The sequence below is a fragment of the Nematolebias whitei genome, chromosome 20, assembly GCF_014905685.2.
Source record: "Nematolebias whitei isolate Nwh7 chromosome 20, NemWhi1, whole genome shotgun sequence".
In the NCBI taxonomy this organism is placed as follows: domain Eukaryota; kingdom Metazoa; phylum Chordata; class Actinopteri; order Cyprinodontiformes; family Rivulidae; genus Nematolebias; species Nematolebias whitei.
In genome coordinates this window covers 38,548,931-38,563,190 of record NC_056517.1, presented here as the reverse complement: position 1 = coordinate 38,563,190, position 14,260 = coordinate 38,548,931, and the positions used below count along the sequence as shown (strand labels likewise).

Genomic DNA, 14,260 nt, shown 5'->3' with positions numbered 1-14,260 from the left:
AACACGAGCTAAAAGATTAAAAAGGAGGCAAACACTACCTGAAAGAAGCCAAACATTAGCTAAAAGTAGCAAAATGCTAGTTAAAAGCCAAAGTAGCCAAAAGGTAGCTTAGCTAAATGCCCAAAGAAGCCAAACACAACCTTACAAAAGCAAAATACGAGCTAAAAGCTAAATGTAGTAAAGGTTAGCTTAAAACCAAAATAGCAAAGGCTAACTAAAAACTAAAGCTGCAATAGGCTGTGTAAATGCTAAGAGTAACCAAAAGGCTAATTAAAAGCTAGAAACTAGCTGAATGGTATCTAAATGTAAACATTTACAAAAGCCTAGCTAAAACCTAAAGTAACAAAAGGCTGGCTAAAAGCTAAAATGTCGCAGAATGGTAGGTAAAAGGTAAAACCAGCAAAAGGTTATATAAAAGCTAAAAGTAGCTTAAAATAGAGCAGTACATTGAAGCAGCTGTCAAAGAGAACGGTCTTTTGAAGGAACTGAAGAGATTTCAGTGTTTTCTGGAGGGAAATATTTTGTGAATAAAGGAAAATAGAAAAATATAAAGTCACAAGAATCAGAAGTCATAGCAGCCGAAACATCTAAACGTTCAGCTGAGTGAGCCGAGCGTTTAGATGTTTGAAAAACAACAATAAATGCTGAAAGTTGTGGGGGGGGTCCCCTCTTTCGTTCTCAGACCATCCTGAAGATGCTGGTGTGCGGCGAGGGGCGAGACCGAACAGGAGTGATGATCTCCATCCCTCAGTACCCGCTGTACTCGGCCGCCCTGGCAGACCTGGGCGCCGTGCAGATCAACTACTACCTCCATGAAGAAAAGTGTTGGAGTCTGAACGTGGCGGAGCTCAGGAGGGCGCTGACTGAAGCCAGACGGCACTGCAATCCTCGAGTGCTCTGCATCATCAACCCTGGAAACCCCACAGGTTTGTCTTCCCAAAGCGCTGAACACATACAATTACTGAACAGGCTCGAAACGTCTGGCTCGTTGGTTTTGTGTGCAGGTCAGGTCCAGAGCAGGCAGTGCATTGAAGATGTGATCCGGTTTGCCAAAGAGGAGCGTCTCTTCCTCATGGCCGATGAAGTAAATAAACGAGTCTCTTCATCAGTTTCTTTTATCTCAAAGCACAAACTGAGATTACACCAGATTAAATCAAATTCTTCCTATTTTACCAGCATAAAGTCTAGGAAACGTTCATATGCACACGTTTTGCATTTCATCCGGTTTGTGTGTGTCCGGAGTCGTTTTTACGGAGGTGTTCTTCTGCTGCAGGTCTACCAGGATAACGTCTACGCAGACGGCTGTAAGTTTCACTCCTTTAAGAAGGTTTTGTTCGAGCTGGGACCAGAGTTTTCCAGCAAGGTGGAGATGGCCTCCTTCCATTCCACCTCCAAGTGCTACATGGGAGAGTGAGTTGTGCACAAACGCACTTTTCTACTTTTAACTGCAACAAGAATAAGAGTGAATGCACAGTCTGATCCGCTGAGGCTGTTTTTTATTGATCTGATTAATCATGTCAGGCAATCAGTCCCTCGCTACTTGGCGCTTCGACTTTCACGGTTTTTCAAAGTAAGATTGGACACGACGCACAATTGGCTGATTGATGGATGAGCCGCATGATCGGCATGGAATTTTTATTAAAAATAAACTATTTTAAATTGTTTAGCACCTGCTGCACCTGTGTGCAACCCATAGGTACAGGAAGAAGCTCCCTCCTGCAGCCCGTCAATCTCCGCTGTGCAGCGGAGAAGTGGGCGTGGCCAAGAGCGCTGGCACGTGGCAGAGAGAGATCATGATGTTCTGTGCTCTTTTACAGCGTTTTGAGTTTAGAAGCATTGTTTAGAATATTGCAAAAGTGTGGGAAGGGTTTAAAACGCCTTTATGTATATTATATATATATATGTATAAACTACTTACTACTTGTACTACTATTCCTACTTTGCAGTTTTTCACTCATCTTGGTGGACTGAGAGCAGAAACGAGGGACTACTCTACGGCTACTTTTAAAAACTATTTTAGCCATTCATAAATCAAAACATTCAGCGACTGGTGCTATGATTTTTAGTTTTTGTAACTTTTATGTTTTTCCAAATAGTTAATAGTTTTTTGTTATTTTTTACCTTTTGCTAGTTTTAGATTTGAACAAGGCCTTTATCTTTATCATTTTGCTAATTTTAACTAGCATTTTGTTCCTTTTAGCTCCTTATTAGTCTTTTGCTTCTTTTTTTTTACTTTTTGAAAGTTAATAGTTTTTAGCTTGTAGCTAATGTTCTCATTTTAGCTTCATCAGCTCAGTTTCGGCTTCTTCAGCAGATTTCAGCAGTCTTTTAGCACTCGTCTCCACAGAAAACGTAATTTCTCTAGATTTGTGTGGATTTGCTTCTCCTGGTTACGTGTACATCGGCTGCAGTAAAATATCTTTGTTTGCCTTTTTCTGTTTGATTTCCAGGTGTGGCTTCCGTGGAGGCTACATGGAGGTGATCAACCTGGACCCTCAGGTGAAGGCCCAGCTCACCAAACTGGTGTCGGTGCGTCTCTGCCCCCCCGTCCCCGGACAGGCTCTGCTCGACCTGGTGGTGAACCCCCCGCAGCCCGACGAGCCGTCTTTCAGCACGTTTATGAAAGTAAGAAACACCCAATTGAACACAAGCAGGTTTTACTTGTGTAAACAGGTAATCTGCGTGCACGAGGTGCCGAAACCCTCACCAGCTGCTTCTTAAGTAATCTGCCTCTGGGGGCAAATGTTTATTTCTGTTGGATCAAAAATCATTTCTCAGAGCTGCTTCATGCTGCTGTGATATGAACTTTGTAAAACTGATTTTTATGCTTTGTAATATTACACAATTGGTCTGGAGGAATGAAGTCTGGACTCACACGATCAGAAGCGTTGTTCAGAGATGTGGGGGGAGGCCGTTACGTCACTACTGGGTTCATGGGTAATCTGACCCTCAGATTTAAGAGATTTATTCTCGTGTGGAACTAGCTGCATATTTCAGCTGTAAGGATCAGTATTGTGCTGACTGTACACAAGTAGGAAATGTCCAGACTTTCCTGGCCTTGCATCTTACTGTGGTCACACAAAGCTTCTGCACTTTTTAGCTGGATTAAATAAGTGAGCAGGTGTTTTTATGCAGGTGTGACTACCTGCAGTTCATTTCAAAATCTATAGCAGGCGAAGTTTTTAGTCAGAAATGTTGAACATGAAGCAGAGCATCTCGGACTGAATTGTAACCGGTTATCAATTTAGTTGTGCTGTTTAATTATATTTTTGTGTTTTTAATTAAATTACCCATGACTGAACTTTTAGGGGTGAAGATTTTTTTAAGGGTAGAAGTGGAAATGTTTACTTGAAGGAGCAGCTCTGATGTGATATTAGGAAGCTCGTACGTGGTTGTTGCGTTTAAAATGAGTGTTTGTGTCATTATTTTCAGATTACATGTCCAGTATAGGTTTTATTTGTTCATAACTTTATTAGTTACTGGATCCAAGCAAACTGTTACCGGAACACACCCTGTCAAAATAAGAGTTCCTGGATCCTGCTTTTTTCCTGATGGATGGTTTAAACTAAAGGGTCACATGTTTTTGCCTGTCTGGTAATATATTTAAGGTATGTTTGACAAAACAATGAGATTTATTACCCATGAATAGAGAAAAGTTGAATTTATTAAAAGTAATCAACATCTGGACTGTAGAAAGTTCTTTTATATCAAACAAACGGTGACGCGTGGACAAATGGACAGGAGCAAACAGACTGGTCAACAGAGCCTTTTGGTTTGTTTAGGTCATTTCCCTGCTTTTGTAAAAAAACATAAGAACGATCACATGCAAATGAAAATGTGAGGATATAAAAATTAATGCAAACACTTTGTCCAGTGCTGTAAATGTTCCTCAGACATGGGAGAGTTTAATAATAAGATATGTACCGCAGGACTTCAGTGAACTCAGCTGACATGTTTTGGCTGTTTGCCAAAAGAAACTTGTTTTTTTTAAATGCCGAGTTAAAAGAAAAGAGTTTTTCCCTATCCAATACACCTTCATATGGTATGTTGTGTCGGAACTGGCTTAGGAAGAAGACGCCCTGGTCCAGAACCAATTTTATTTATTTATTTTAACATTAAAACGAAAGGAAATGGCTGGAGAGGGCAAAGTTTTATTTTGTGCCAGTCCAAACAAGCATCATATGATCAATGGGCGGACGATCGTCTGATTCATGAAGGCCAGGCATCACATCTGACAGGATTCAAGGATCTTCAGTAGAGCATGACCAATATGGACATCGCCTGTTGGGATGGTGGGCGGGGCTTAATACCGATAACATATACTGGTTGAACATTTTTTAATCTTTGTCCAACAAAGTAAACAGCTACTTAAACCAGTTTTAACACTTGAAGTCTTGAAAGTCGTCCTAACGTGCGTTCACATTTTCTATCCTTTATTCACCATAAAGTTAAAGTGTTTACAAGAATATAAAGAAACGCCCTTCACTGTTGAAACAGTCACGTGTGGTGAAGGTCTGACCGCAGCAGTTTATATTTTCTTTGCAGAGAAGGTAACTTTAACACTGATGTTTTACCTCCACGTTAAGATTTATTGTTGTGGATAAAGTTTTACAAGGTTATACCTCATGCTAAACGTTAGCTTGAGAGGCACGTTACAATAAACCTACAGTTGGTTCCTGCTTCGGCTGTGCTGAAAGTGAAAGTTAAAGTAGTCCCTATGCGCCCTCTGCTGGATACATTATACAATTACACCTTTAGCAATGTACACGACTGGTTCCCAGTGTTTATATCTGCACTTAATGGGACAGTTATCACCAATGCCGACATGTACCCATCAGCTCTACTGATGCATGGGTTTGGCTCCAAGCTTTAGCGCTGGACAACAGCAGACCTTCAGAAGTCTGGTGCATCCTGGGCTGTTGTAGACTGTTAATGGACCCAATATTGGGTCAGTGGTCATAATGTTATGGCTGAATTATTTTCCAGGAGCGGACGGCGGTGCTGGCTGACTTGGCAGAGAAGGCCAGGCTCACCGAAGAGACCTTCAACACAGTACCTGGGATCACCTGTAACCCAGTCCAAGGAGCCATGTACACCTTCCCCTGCATCGCTCTACCTCAGGCGGCCATCGACAAGGCCAAGGTCTGCAGTCAGCGTCCTGGTGTTCGTCTTACACTGACACATGGCTAAACACAAATCTGTCTGCACAGGAGCAAGGTCTGGCTCCAGACATGTTTTACTGTATGCAGCTGTTGGAGGAGGAGGGAATCTGTCTGGTACCAGGAAGTGGCTTTGGACAGAAAGAGGGAACCTTCCACTTCAGGTTTGAATTTAAACATTTGCATTTCAATTTCACAACCGTTTCCTCTACAACTGTCGTCTTCACCCTTCAGGATGACCATCCTACCTCCAACTGAGAAGCTGAAGCTGGTGCTGCAGAAGATCCGCGACTTCCACTTGAGGTTCACGCAGCAGTTTTCTTAAACCCTCTCCCTTTGACAAGTGCCAACGAGGTCATCTCAGAAACTTTGAACGATTCCTTGAACAGTTGAAGACACGTTTGTACAAACGAACCACTTGTAAATCTTTTAGTGTTACAGCCAAGTCCGTCACGATGAAAAGCAGTTTTAGCTGTGATTTAAATCTTAACGTTGAAGAAGCATCTTTCTGTGCAAGATAGAGGCGCATTAACACGTTAGGAGATTAACTGGACCGGCCTTAATACAAGCGCTGTTTTACTTTTAGTAGACCGAGTTGAAATGTTCTTAAATGTGATTTGTAAGTGAAAGATTTCTACATAAACCGTTCTCCAGCATGGCTTTGTATCAATTCATTACAGGAGGAAGTCACTTCGTGCCGGCTCGTGAAGCAGCCACCATTTTCAGTTTTTATTTAAAAATCGTCAGCAGAGCTTTTACATGCTTTCAGAAACAGAAGCTGAATCTCTCGGAACGAACAGAAACTAAAACTTTTTGTCAGTAACACCAGTTTTAAACCCGCTGCGCTCCCGTTGCCTTCCCACGCAGCGTCCAGAGACTCCGGCTGAACGCGGTTAGAGTTCTCAGCTCCGTACGGAGACGAAGGTCTCAGAGTTCATCTCTCTGCTGTAGCTTCGTGGCGTGTTTTTCCAAGAACGTGCTGAGCCCCTCCACTGTTCTGTCTCCCCCTTCCAGCTTTACTGGATTCTGCTTACTGTTACTTGGTGCAAAGTATATCGTAGGGAAGCCTTCCACCTTGTAGTTATCATTTGGCACGTCGTTGGCGGTGGCGTCCATCTTGGCGATCACCAGGTTCTTCTCGTTCTTGTACTTTTTGCCTAGGGCCACATAATCGGGCTCCAGTTTCTTGCAGTGGCCGCACCAGGGGGCGTAAAACTCGATCAGGACGTCCTTCTCCGTGTCCATGACGATGTCGTCAAAGGTCTTTCCCACCACGACTTTGACTGGACCCTTGTTGTTCTTTGGCACCGGCTGGGACTTGATGATGGCCGTGAGCTTTCCTGCAAACCAAATTTGGGACAAAAATTAGAAAAAAATAAAAAGAAATCGCTTTAAAAAACGATACAATTTAAAACTCACCTTTCTTAAAAGCGAGGACAAAGTCTCTCAGCACCTCCGAGTCAAACTCCTCTGGCTCCATGGCAAACTTTTTACCTCCATCTGCCAAAATGCCAACATTCACCTCCTCTCCACTCTCACTCAGCCCTAGACTCTTCAGCTCATCAGCATAGTCTTCCTCATCAGCGATGGCAAACGTGTACTCTGGGAAATCTTTGGCCACGTCGAGCACCTTGGACCTCCAGAACTGTGTAGCTGAACATACAAAAGCAAAACCGATTGTGTTATACCAGGATTATGACAGAACGCATGAGATTAACGTTCAAGTTGCATCGGTCTAAATATGTCAAAAAGTTGGAAAAACAAATAAGTCTCTTCACTGTACAAGTCTCAGAACATGCAAATTTATGCAAAAAGGTGCAACTTATACAGCAAAAAATACAGTAATTTAATTTTTAAAAAAGGAAAGACACCAGTGTTCTCTACAGATGTTCAGCCCTGATTCAACTCTTACCAACTCTGTAGTCAAAGCTGAAGTCAACGCCGTAATACACGACCACCAGGGGTCTTTTGGCATAGCGTTTAGCATCATTGCTGGGTTTTCTGTGTCCAACCAGAGGAATGGAATGCTTTTTGAAGAATTCTTGAACTTCTGATAAAGACGTGGTTTCCTGAACATGAAAGAAAAAACAAAAAGGCGACATTTTAAAAAGGGGTTGACTGCAGCATTCAAACAGCTTCATTCTTAGGTTTCATATGTGGTGAAAGAAATGCAAATTAAAAGTCAAATAAAGGATGCTGCACCTTGACTGAAAGTTTCTGAGATGCTGGTTCGTGCTTTGAGTGAAACTTCTCTGGATGAACAATGACGATCTGACCGGGAGACGCCTTCAACAGTTTGGCCACTTCGGCGCTGAAGGAGTGACGGAAGGTGAAGTCCTCCCTCAGTGCATTACCTGCCGGACAAACGGCAACCAGAACAATCCCAACATGTTCAGTTCACATGGAACAGTCTGCAACCTCACAAACAGAAAGATCAACTTTCCCGTCACTGCAAATCTATTTATGCTACTCTGAGCTGCAAAATGTGCAATAAAAGCTAAAACGATCATATGGAAACACTTACAGGCCTCGATGTAGAGCTCGTAGGCTGAGTCCTGCTCACTGGAGAACACACCAACTATGACGGCATCATCGCCATCCTTGATGAGCTCCTGGACCTGCTTCACTGCCTGGACCTGCTTAGAGGGGGGCCCTGCCTGCTCACTCATGTAGTCCACAATACCTGAAGAAAAGAGAAACAGGTTGTTGCAACATATACATGTTCGATCGTTTATCGGTACACGGCCAGGGTTAAAGTCATGAGAATCAGAAGAGCAGATTTCTTAAATGGGACAAAATCTATTTGGTAACAGGAGGTGTCACTGCAAATGGTTTTTCAGAGCAATCAGGGGTTTTGTAATTAGTATAATTTTTTTTTTTTTTAATGTGTCAAAGAAAATAATCTAGCTCAGTGGTTCCCAAAACTGGGTCTGGCAATCAATCCAGCCATCCATCTTCTTCTCCTACTTATCCGGGGTTGAGTCGCGGGGGTAGCAGCCTAAGTAGGGAGGCCCAGACTTCCCTCTCCCCAGCCACTTGGTCCAGCTCCTCCGGGGGAATCCTGAGGCGTTCCCAGACCAGAGGAACATAGTCCCTCCAGCGTGTCCTGGGTCTTCCTCTGGGTCTCCTCCCAGTGGGACGTGTCCGGAACACCTCACCAGGGAGGCGTCCAGGAGGCATCCTAACCAGATGCCCGAGCCACCTCAACTGGCTCCTCTCTACGTGGAGAAGCAGCGGCTCTACTCTGAGTCCCTCCCGGATGATCGAGCTTCTCTCCCTGTCTCTAAGGGAGAGCCCAGACACCCTGCGGAGAAAACTCATTTCGGCCGCTTGTATCCGAGATCTCATTCTTTCGGTCACAACCCAAAGCTCGTGACCATAGATGAGGGGTAGGACCTCCTCCCTGACCCGAAGAAGGCACTACCCTTTTCCAGTTCAAGACCATGGCCTCGGATTTGGAGGAACTGATCCTCATCCCGGCCGCGTCGCACTCGGCTGCGAACCGCTCCAGTGAAAGCTGCAGATCACGACCTGATGAAGCCAACAGGACCACATCATCTGCAAAAAGCAGAGACGCGATCCTAAGGCCACCAAAACAGATCCCCTCAACACCTCGGCTGCGCCTAGAAATTCTGTCCATAAAAGTTATGAACAGAATCGGTGACAAAGGGCAACCTTGGCGGAGTCCAACTCTCACCGGGAACAAGCCCGACTTACTGCCGGCGATGCAGACCGGGCTCTGACACCTGGCAATCCTTAAATAATAAAACCTAACATTTAATCATTTATGCAACAAAAAAAAAAAAAAGACAAGTAATTTACTATAAATTACTTGTCAGACTTTCAAAGATTTGAATATGCAAAGCAGAAAACGAGTGCACAACAAGATGATGTCATCAAGAGTGATCTGTCAGTTTAAACAGGTGAAAGACAACTTTTAAAAAGAGACATTAACATTGTTCTAGTTTTGTTTTTCCCAGTTGAAGCAGCTGGCAGAGCAATTCTTTCTTGGCAGCATTTCAGAACAGTAATCCACGCCTTTGTGACCACTCGGCTGGACTCCTGTAACACTCTATACAGGAATCAGTGATTCGTGCATCGCTCATGCTGTTGCACGGCTTTTAACTGGCACACCAAAGTTTGACCACATGTCTCCCATTTTAGCCTCCCTGCACCGACTGCCTGTACATTGTAAGATTCATTTTTTAATTATTTCATTTGCTTTTAAAAGCACTAAATGAACTTGCCCCGCTTCATCGGTCTGAATTGCTACATCCGTGCACACCCTCAGGTCATGTGATCAGCTGCTCCCGAGCGTGCTGAAGACGAAGCGTAAGCTCAGAGGAGACCTGCTTTTGCTGTGGCAGCTCTTAAACTGTGGAACAACCTTCAACGAACATCAGACTCTTCCCTGTCTGTTTTTAAATTCATTCTTAAAACCATCTCCTCTCCCAGGCCTTTGACACCATCTGTGATTATTATTTTTAACTGACTGACTGGTTTATTGTGTGTACAGCACTTTGGTCTTATGGATGTTTAAAGTGCTCTATAAATAAAGATGGTATGGTATTTAAATGTAATTGCCGATTGGAAAGGGTCCACATACCATGCTTCTCCATGGGTCCGTTGTACTCAAACATCTTGCCCTTTCTGAAGATCTTCAGGGTGGGATAGCCAGTGACCTCAAAGCGCGAGGCAATATCCGGCTCTACTGTGGCGTCCACCTTGGCCAGAGGAATGGGAGGAGAGCGCTGACTTAACTCCTTTGCAGCCTTCTCATACTCTGGAGCCAGACGCTTGCAGTGTCCACACCTGCGGATTGGTTTTACAGAAGAAAAAAAAAAATCTCCAAAAGTTTAGTTTTCATTTTAATCGCCTGGTTTTACGACGCATCATAAAAACTTTTAATAGCAGACTCACCATGGAGCGTAGAACTCCACCAGGATGAGCTCTGCATTATTAACGGTGTCATCGAAGTTGTCCTTCGTCAGCACAAGCGTGGCCTCAGGAGGCGGCTTCCAGTCTGGCTGAGACACCTCCTTCACCCGCTCCACAATGGCTGTAACACACAGGCATCGCCCTTATTAGCACTTAATTTGAATGTATCTGCCGTCTTAAAGAGTGTCTTTTATAAAAAAGGTTATAAAATCGTAATTCCTACCCTTCTCTGTTCGTGCTCCTTCGTAGTCCACCGGCTCGCCATTTTTCAGGATCTTAATAGTGGGGTATCCGGACACGTCGAACCTGCTCGCCACAGAGCTGGCTACCGTAGCGTCCACTTTGGCTACGGGTATGGGGGGGTCATGCTCCTTCAGAGTCTGAGCAATCTTCTCATACTCTGGGGCAAACTGCTTGCAGTGGCCACACCTAAGAAACGATATAAATGTATTAAAATGTGTGTGTGGAAGTTAACATGGTGAAAATCTCGCTTCATACATTTCATGTCGGCTCTCTTAAATTTTAAAGACGCTTAAAAATAAAAAATCAGACGTACCATGGTGCGTAGAACTCAATCAGAACGGTGTCTTTTCCCTCTATGAAGGTGTCAAAGTTGCTGTCTTTGAGAACCAGAACCCCGTTCTCTTCCTTCACCTCTGTGTCATCCTCATCCTCTTCATCCTCATCCTCATCACTGTCCTCTTCAGCAGCCTTCTCTTCGTCCTCTGCAGCATCTGAACACCAAACAAGAACATGGCTCAGAAAGAACGTGCAACAGAATGGTCAGTTCAGCACAATACAAGCTTTACATATATTTAATTAAAATTTAAAATGTGTATAAATTGTTATTTTGGAGCTTCGTGACTTTATGTGAGCCTGTGCACTCTTGCTAAACACTGCTAGCTTAGTTAGCAGGCTAATTAACGAGCCGCAACTTAAGCTAGCGTGTTTAAATAGAACAGGAAACGCGCCATTACAACAATTATAGGTTAATTCAAGATGAAAAAAGTCGCACAGGACTGCTCAGAGTCTCAAAACAACTCACCGTCTTCACATCTGCCAACAGTCGCGAAAAGTGCAACGCCGAGCAGCGCAATTAGCAACAAAGCGACCTTCTTCATCGTCCCCGCGTCAAACGACGTGCAGCTCCGGAGTAACCGTTTTAACTAACCGTTAACTTAACGCTGATGAATGTCATCAAGAGGCTCCCTGTGCCGCAGACCCGCTGTCCGGATCAAATACTGACGTATTACTGTGCAAACCTGCAGCTTGCGGCTTCATACAAACACTCCGAGCGGACACAAACCGCGCCTCCTCCGTCTGGAACTTGTCTGACTTGCCACGTTCTGATTGGCTGTCACGGTCAGAATCTGACCAATCAGAAGCCGCCACTCAATTCCTGACGCTGAGACGTTGAAGGCTGCTATTGGCTAATTCTTCGCATCAGTTTTTTTTGGCTTCCCTTTCATTCAAGCTTTATTTATACAGGTGAGTCAGTTACAAGACAGGGCTGAACCACTTGGACTTGATGTCTCAAGGATTTTGGTCAAGGTTAAAAAAAAAAAAAGTGAATTCTAAGATTTAAATCAGAATTCTGATATTTTTTTCCTCAAAATTCTGATTTTTTTTTCCAACTCATAAAGCAGTTGGTCCTCACAATATATAAGTTGGAAAAATGAGCCTTACAAAGTAGCATAAACAAGGACATACACGCGCACACTCAAAATTCTGATTTTACTCTCAAAATTCAGAGTTTTTCCTGAAAATTCATGGGGTGGGAGGCGATTTCTGTTAAAAAATAAAATAAACAAAAATCACCGTGGTCCTAATACGCTTCCTTACTGAAAGGAAAACTGATTTATCAAATTTAAGCGAGATTTTTTTAAAGTTAAGTCCATAACTCAGTTATTTGATTAAAAGTTTTCTTCCATTACAAACCACCGCTTTTAAATATTTCGAACTTGAGTCTTCCTAAGACAAATGTGATCATATTTCCTTTATTTACTTTTGTTTATCCAGCACAAACATTGCAGATATCTGAAATAGAAGTGTTACTATGAGAAAGATGACATTTCAGATATATAAAATCTCATTGTTCCTAGTCATAAACTTCATTGTCTTTTGTTAAATGTAACACAAAATTCACAAACAGTCATGTAAAGTGTAAATAAAAGTAATACAATGGCTTGCAAACAGCACAAACCTATATTTTATTCATAACAGATCACATTATGTAACATTTTAAGTTGCACAAAACAAAAGTCACAACATAAACGTCATGTGTGAGCTGAACACTTTTTAAAAGGCTAAATTAGCACAAAGTAGTTACAGACAGTCCAAAAACGACCAGAAGAAACTTTAAACTGTGCTGACTCAGAATAAATGAAGTTTCCCTCTCCTTCGTCCAGTTTAGCATCCTGCACTCAACAGACTCTTAATAAAGAATAGAAAAGGGTAGTTTGCTGTAGTTTAAAGTTATTCTGATGAAAACAAAGCTTGCAAAATAAATGTGCTCTGTGTCACTTTGATGCTTGATTGCAAATATGATTTGAAATAAAAGAAAGTACAACTTTGCCTTCACGTGTTGACCTGGTATTCTGACTAAAACTAAAACAACAAATAAAGTTCAGCACCATGTTAATCTATAAACCTGTGCACAGATTAGGACCCTAAAGCAGCACGTCTGACTCTTCGGTGTTTTGCTCCTTATGGACCAGAACCTCCACCACCACCTCAGAATGAGTTTTATTAAACAAGCAGCTGGATTTAGGGTCTAAAACATCTTTTGCCCAAGTCTCCTTGTCTGATGTTGACGTGGGACAGCAGAGGAAGTTTTTATTTCTCACTTTAGTTTCCTCTGGATGATTATAGCTCCTCTGTCTTCTTTGATCCAGGACTTTTTGGACCTCCTGTTCAGCGCGGGGCCTGTCAGCAACATAGAGTCACGTTTGTTAACAAAATAATGAATAGTGCTGGTTATACTGGTTAAATCTGCTTACCTGAAGAGGAAAGCTGCAGGCGTCTGATCTGACTCCTGCGTGGATTTATTCAGTGTTTGTGACCTCAGCGAGTCCTAACAGGGTCATTTTCTCAGTGTTGATTTGAGGTTTTGGAAGTTTCCTTTAGTTTGAATGTCCGACATAAAGTTTCCCTCACCTGTGTGTCGGAGGGCTGAGGTGTGGGGAAGGTGGCAGGAAAGTCCTTCTCTCTGCAGCAGGGGCTTCTGGGAAGCGGAGGGAGGTGGGCGATGTCGGAAAGAGCGCTGAGTCTGAGCAGCAGCTCATCCACGGACATCTCCAGCTCCTCAAGTAAAAACGCCTGAAGAGACAAAAGGAATAGATCTGGAGTTTAAGAACCACCTTGAGGCCGTCTTTACATATTTTTATACATTGCAAGAAATGCCTTGAGCAGAATGTGCAGAGCTTCGACCTCAAACAGGCAAATTCAGTTTGTTTTATGCAAAAGGCTTCAGGAACGCCTTCAGACCATCGGCTGAGCTTCAGCTGATTTACATGGAAGGAGCTGCTCACATTACAAACTGCTTGTTGTTCGAAGAAGAGGAGTTTGTGCTGAAAGATTTGCACAAAGCATCCAAACCGCATTACAACTTATGCATCTCTTATAATAAATACAGAATTGTTTACAGATTGTGATCATTTACTTAAGGTTTCTCACATCGTAACAAATAAATAAAGACGCAGCTTTAATTATTCCGCCAAAACTAATAAACTCAGTCTCTGCAGGCGTCTGAAAGGTCAGCTCAACGCAGCTGATAAAATAAGAATAAGAATAAGAAAAACATTCAATTATTAGCCTTTAATAAGACAACACTTCCTTTAAAATCCTGCTTTTACTCGATTTAACACTTTTTTAACTCTTAATCCACGTGGCAAGAAGCTGCACAGATCCTAACGAACCTCTCAGAACGTATTCGTCTGATGTACAGCTACAGCTGATGGAGTCCGTACGAGTATAGATTGCTGCCACAGCTAGTTACTTTTAGCAAACACAAACAGGACTACAACTCTGTTAATTTAGCATTTATTGAGCTAAAGTTTTGTGTGGTCGTAGCTGAGAGTCCTCCCCAACATATGCTCTGAGTGCCAACAAATCATGCAAGACCTTTGTTTAAAACATTACTTTTAAAGTGGTGGGTGACGTGC

General features: G+C 42.9%; 3 protein-coding genes across 4 annotated transcripts in view; 1 reads left to right on the top strand and 2 right to left on the bottom strand.

The window, feature by feature from the left end:
* Positions 1-5,830, top strand: part of si:ch211-217a12.1 (alanine aminotransferase 2-like) — a 12,662-nt gene extending 6,832 nt beyond the window's left edge. For both annotated transcript variants that reach the window (XM_037694126.1, XM_037694127.1), the window contains exons 6-12: positions 683-926; positions 1,005-1,084; positions 1,274-1,410; positions 2,451-2,625; positions 4,987-5,142; positions 5,211-5,323; positions 5,394-5,830. In XM_037694126.1, coding sequence (XP_037550054.1) covers positions 683-926; positions 1,005-1,084; positions 1,274-1,410; positions 2,451-2,625; positions 4,987-5,142; positions 5,211-5,323; positions 5,394-5,484 — 996 coding nt within the window. In that variant the 3' untranslated portion in view covers positions 5,485-5,830. The remainder of the gene's footprint in view (positions 1-682; positions 927-1,004; positions 1,085-1,273; positions 1,411-2,450; positions 2,626-4,986; positions 5,143-5,210; positions 5,324-5,393) is intronic.
* A 44-nt stretch (positions 5,831-5,874) lies between these two features.
* Positions 5,875-11,414, bottom strand: pdia4 (protein disulfide isomerase family A, member 4). The gene is made up of 10 exons (XM_037694125.1): positions 11,143-11,414; positions 10,654-10,831; positions 10,321-10,526; positions 10,080-10,218; positions 9,766-9,971; positions 7,684-7,842; positions 7,362-7,513; positions 7,072-7,228; positions 6,579-6,812; positions 5,875-6,499 (listed from the first exon to the last, which is right to left on the bottom strand). The coding sequence occupies exons 1-10, from the start codon at positions 11,216-11,218 to the stop codon at positions 6,087-6,089; spliced, it is 1,920 nt and encodes a 639-aa protein (XP_037550053.1). The 5' UTR covers positions 11,219-11,414; the 3' UTR covers positions 5,875-6,086.
* Positions 11,415-13,010: 1,596 nt separating this feature from the next.
* Positions 13,011-14,260, bottom strand: part of LOC119426444 (polycystic kidney disease 1 like 1) — a 33,731-nt gene continuing 32,481 nt past the window's right edge. Inside the window, 2 exon segments of the mRNA XM_037694006.1 lie at positions 13,011-13,022; positions 13,254-13,415. Coding sequence (XP_037549934.1) covers positions 13,011-13,022; positions 13,254-13,415 — 174 coding nt within the window.

Coding starts and splice junctions, on each gene's coding strand:
- pdia4 (XM_037694125.1), bottom strand. CDS start 11,218: ATGAAGAAGGTCGCTTTGTTGCTAATTGCGCTGCTCGGCGTTGCACTT. Junction 9,972..10,079: donor GTGGAGTTCTACGCTCCATG/GTGAGTCTGCTA, acceptor ACCAATCCGCAG/GTGTGGACACTGCAAGCGTC. Junction 6,813..7,071: donor CAGCTTTGACTACAGAGTTG/GTAAGAGTTGAA, acceptor TTGTATGTTCAG/CTACACAGTTCTGGAGGTCC.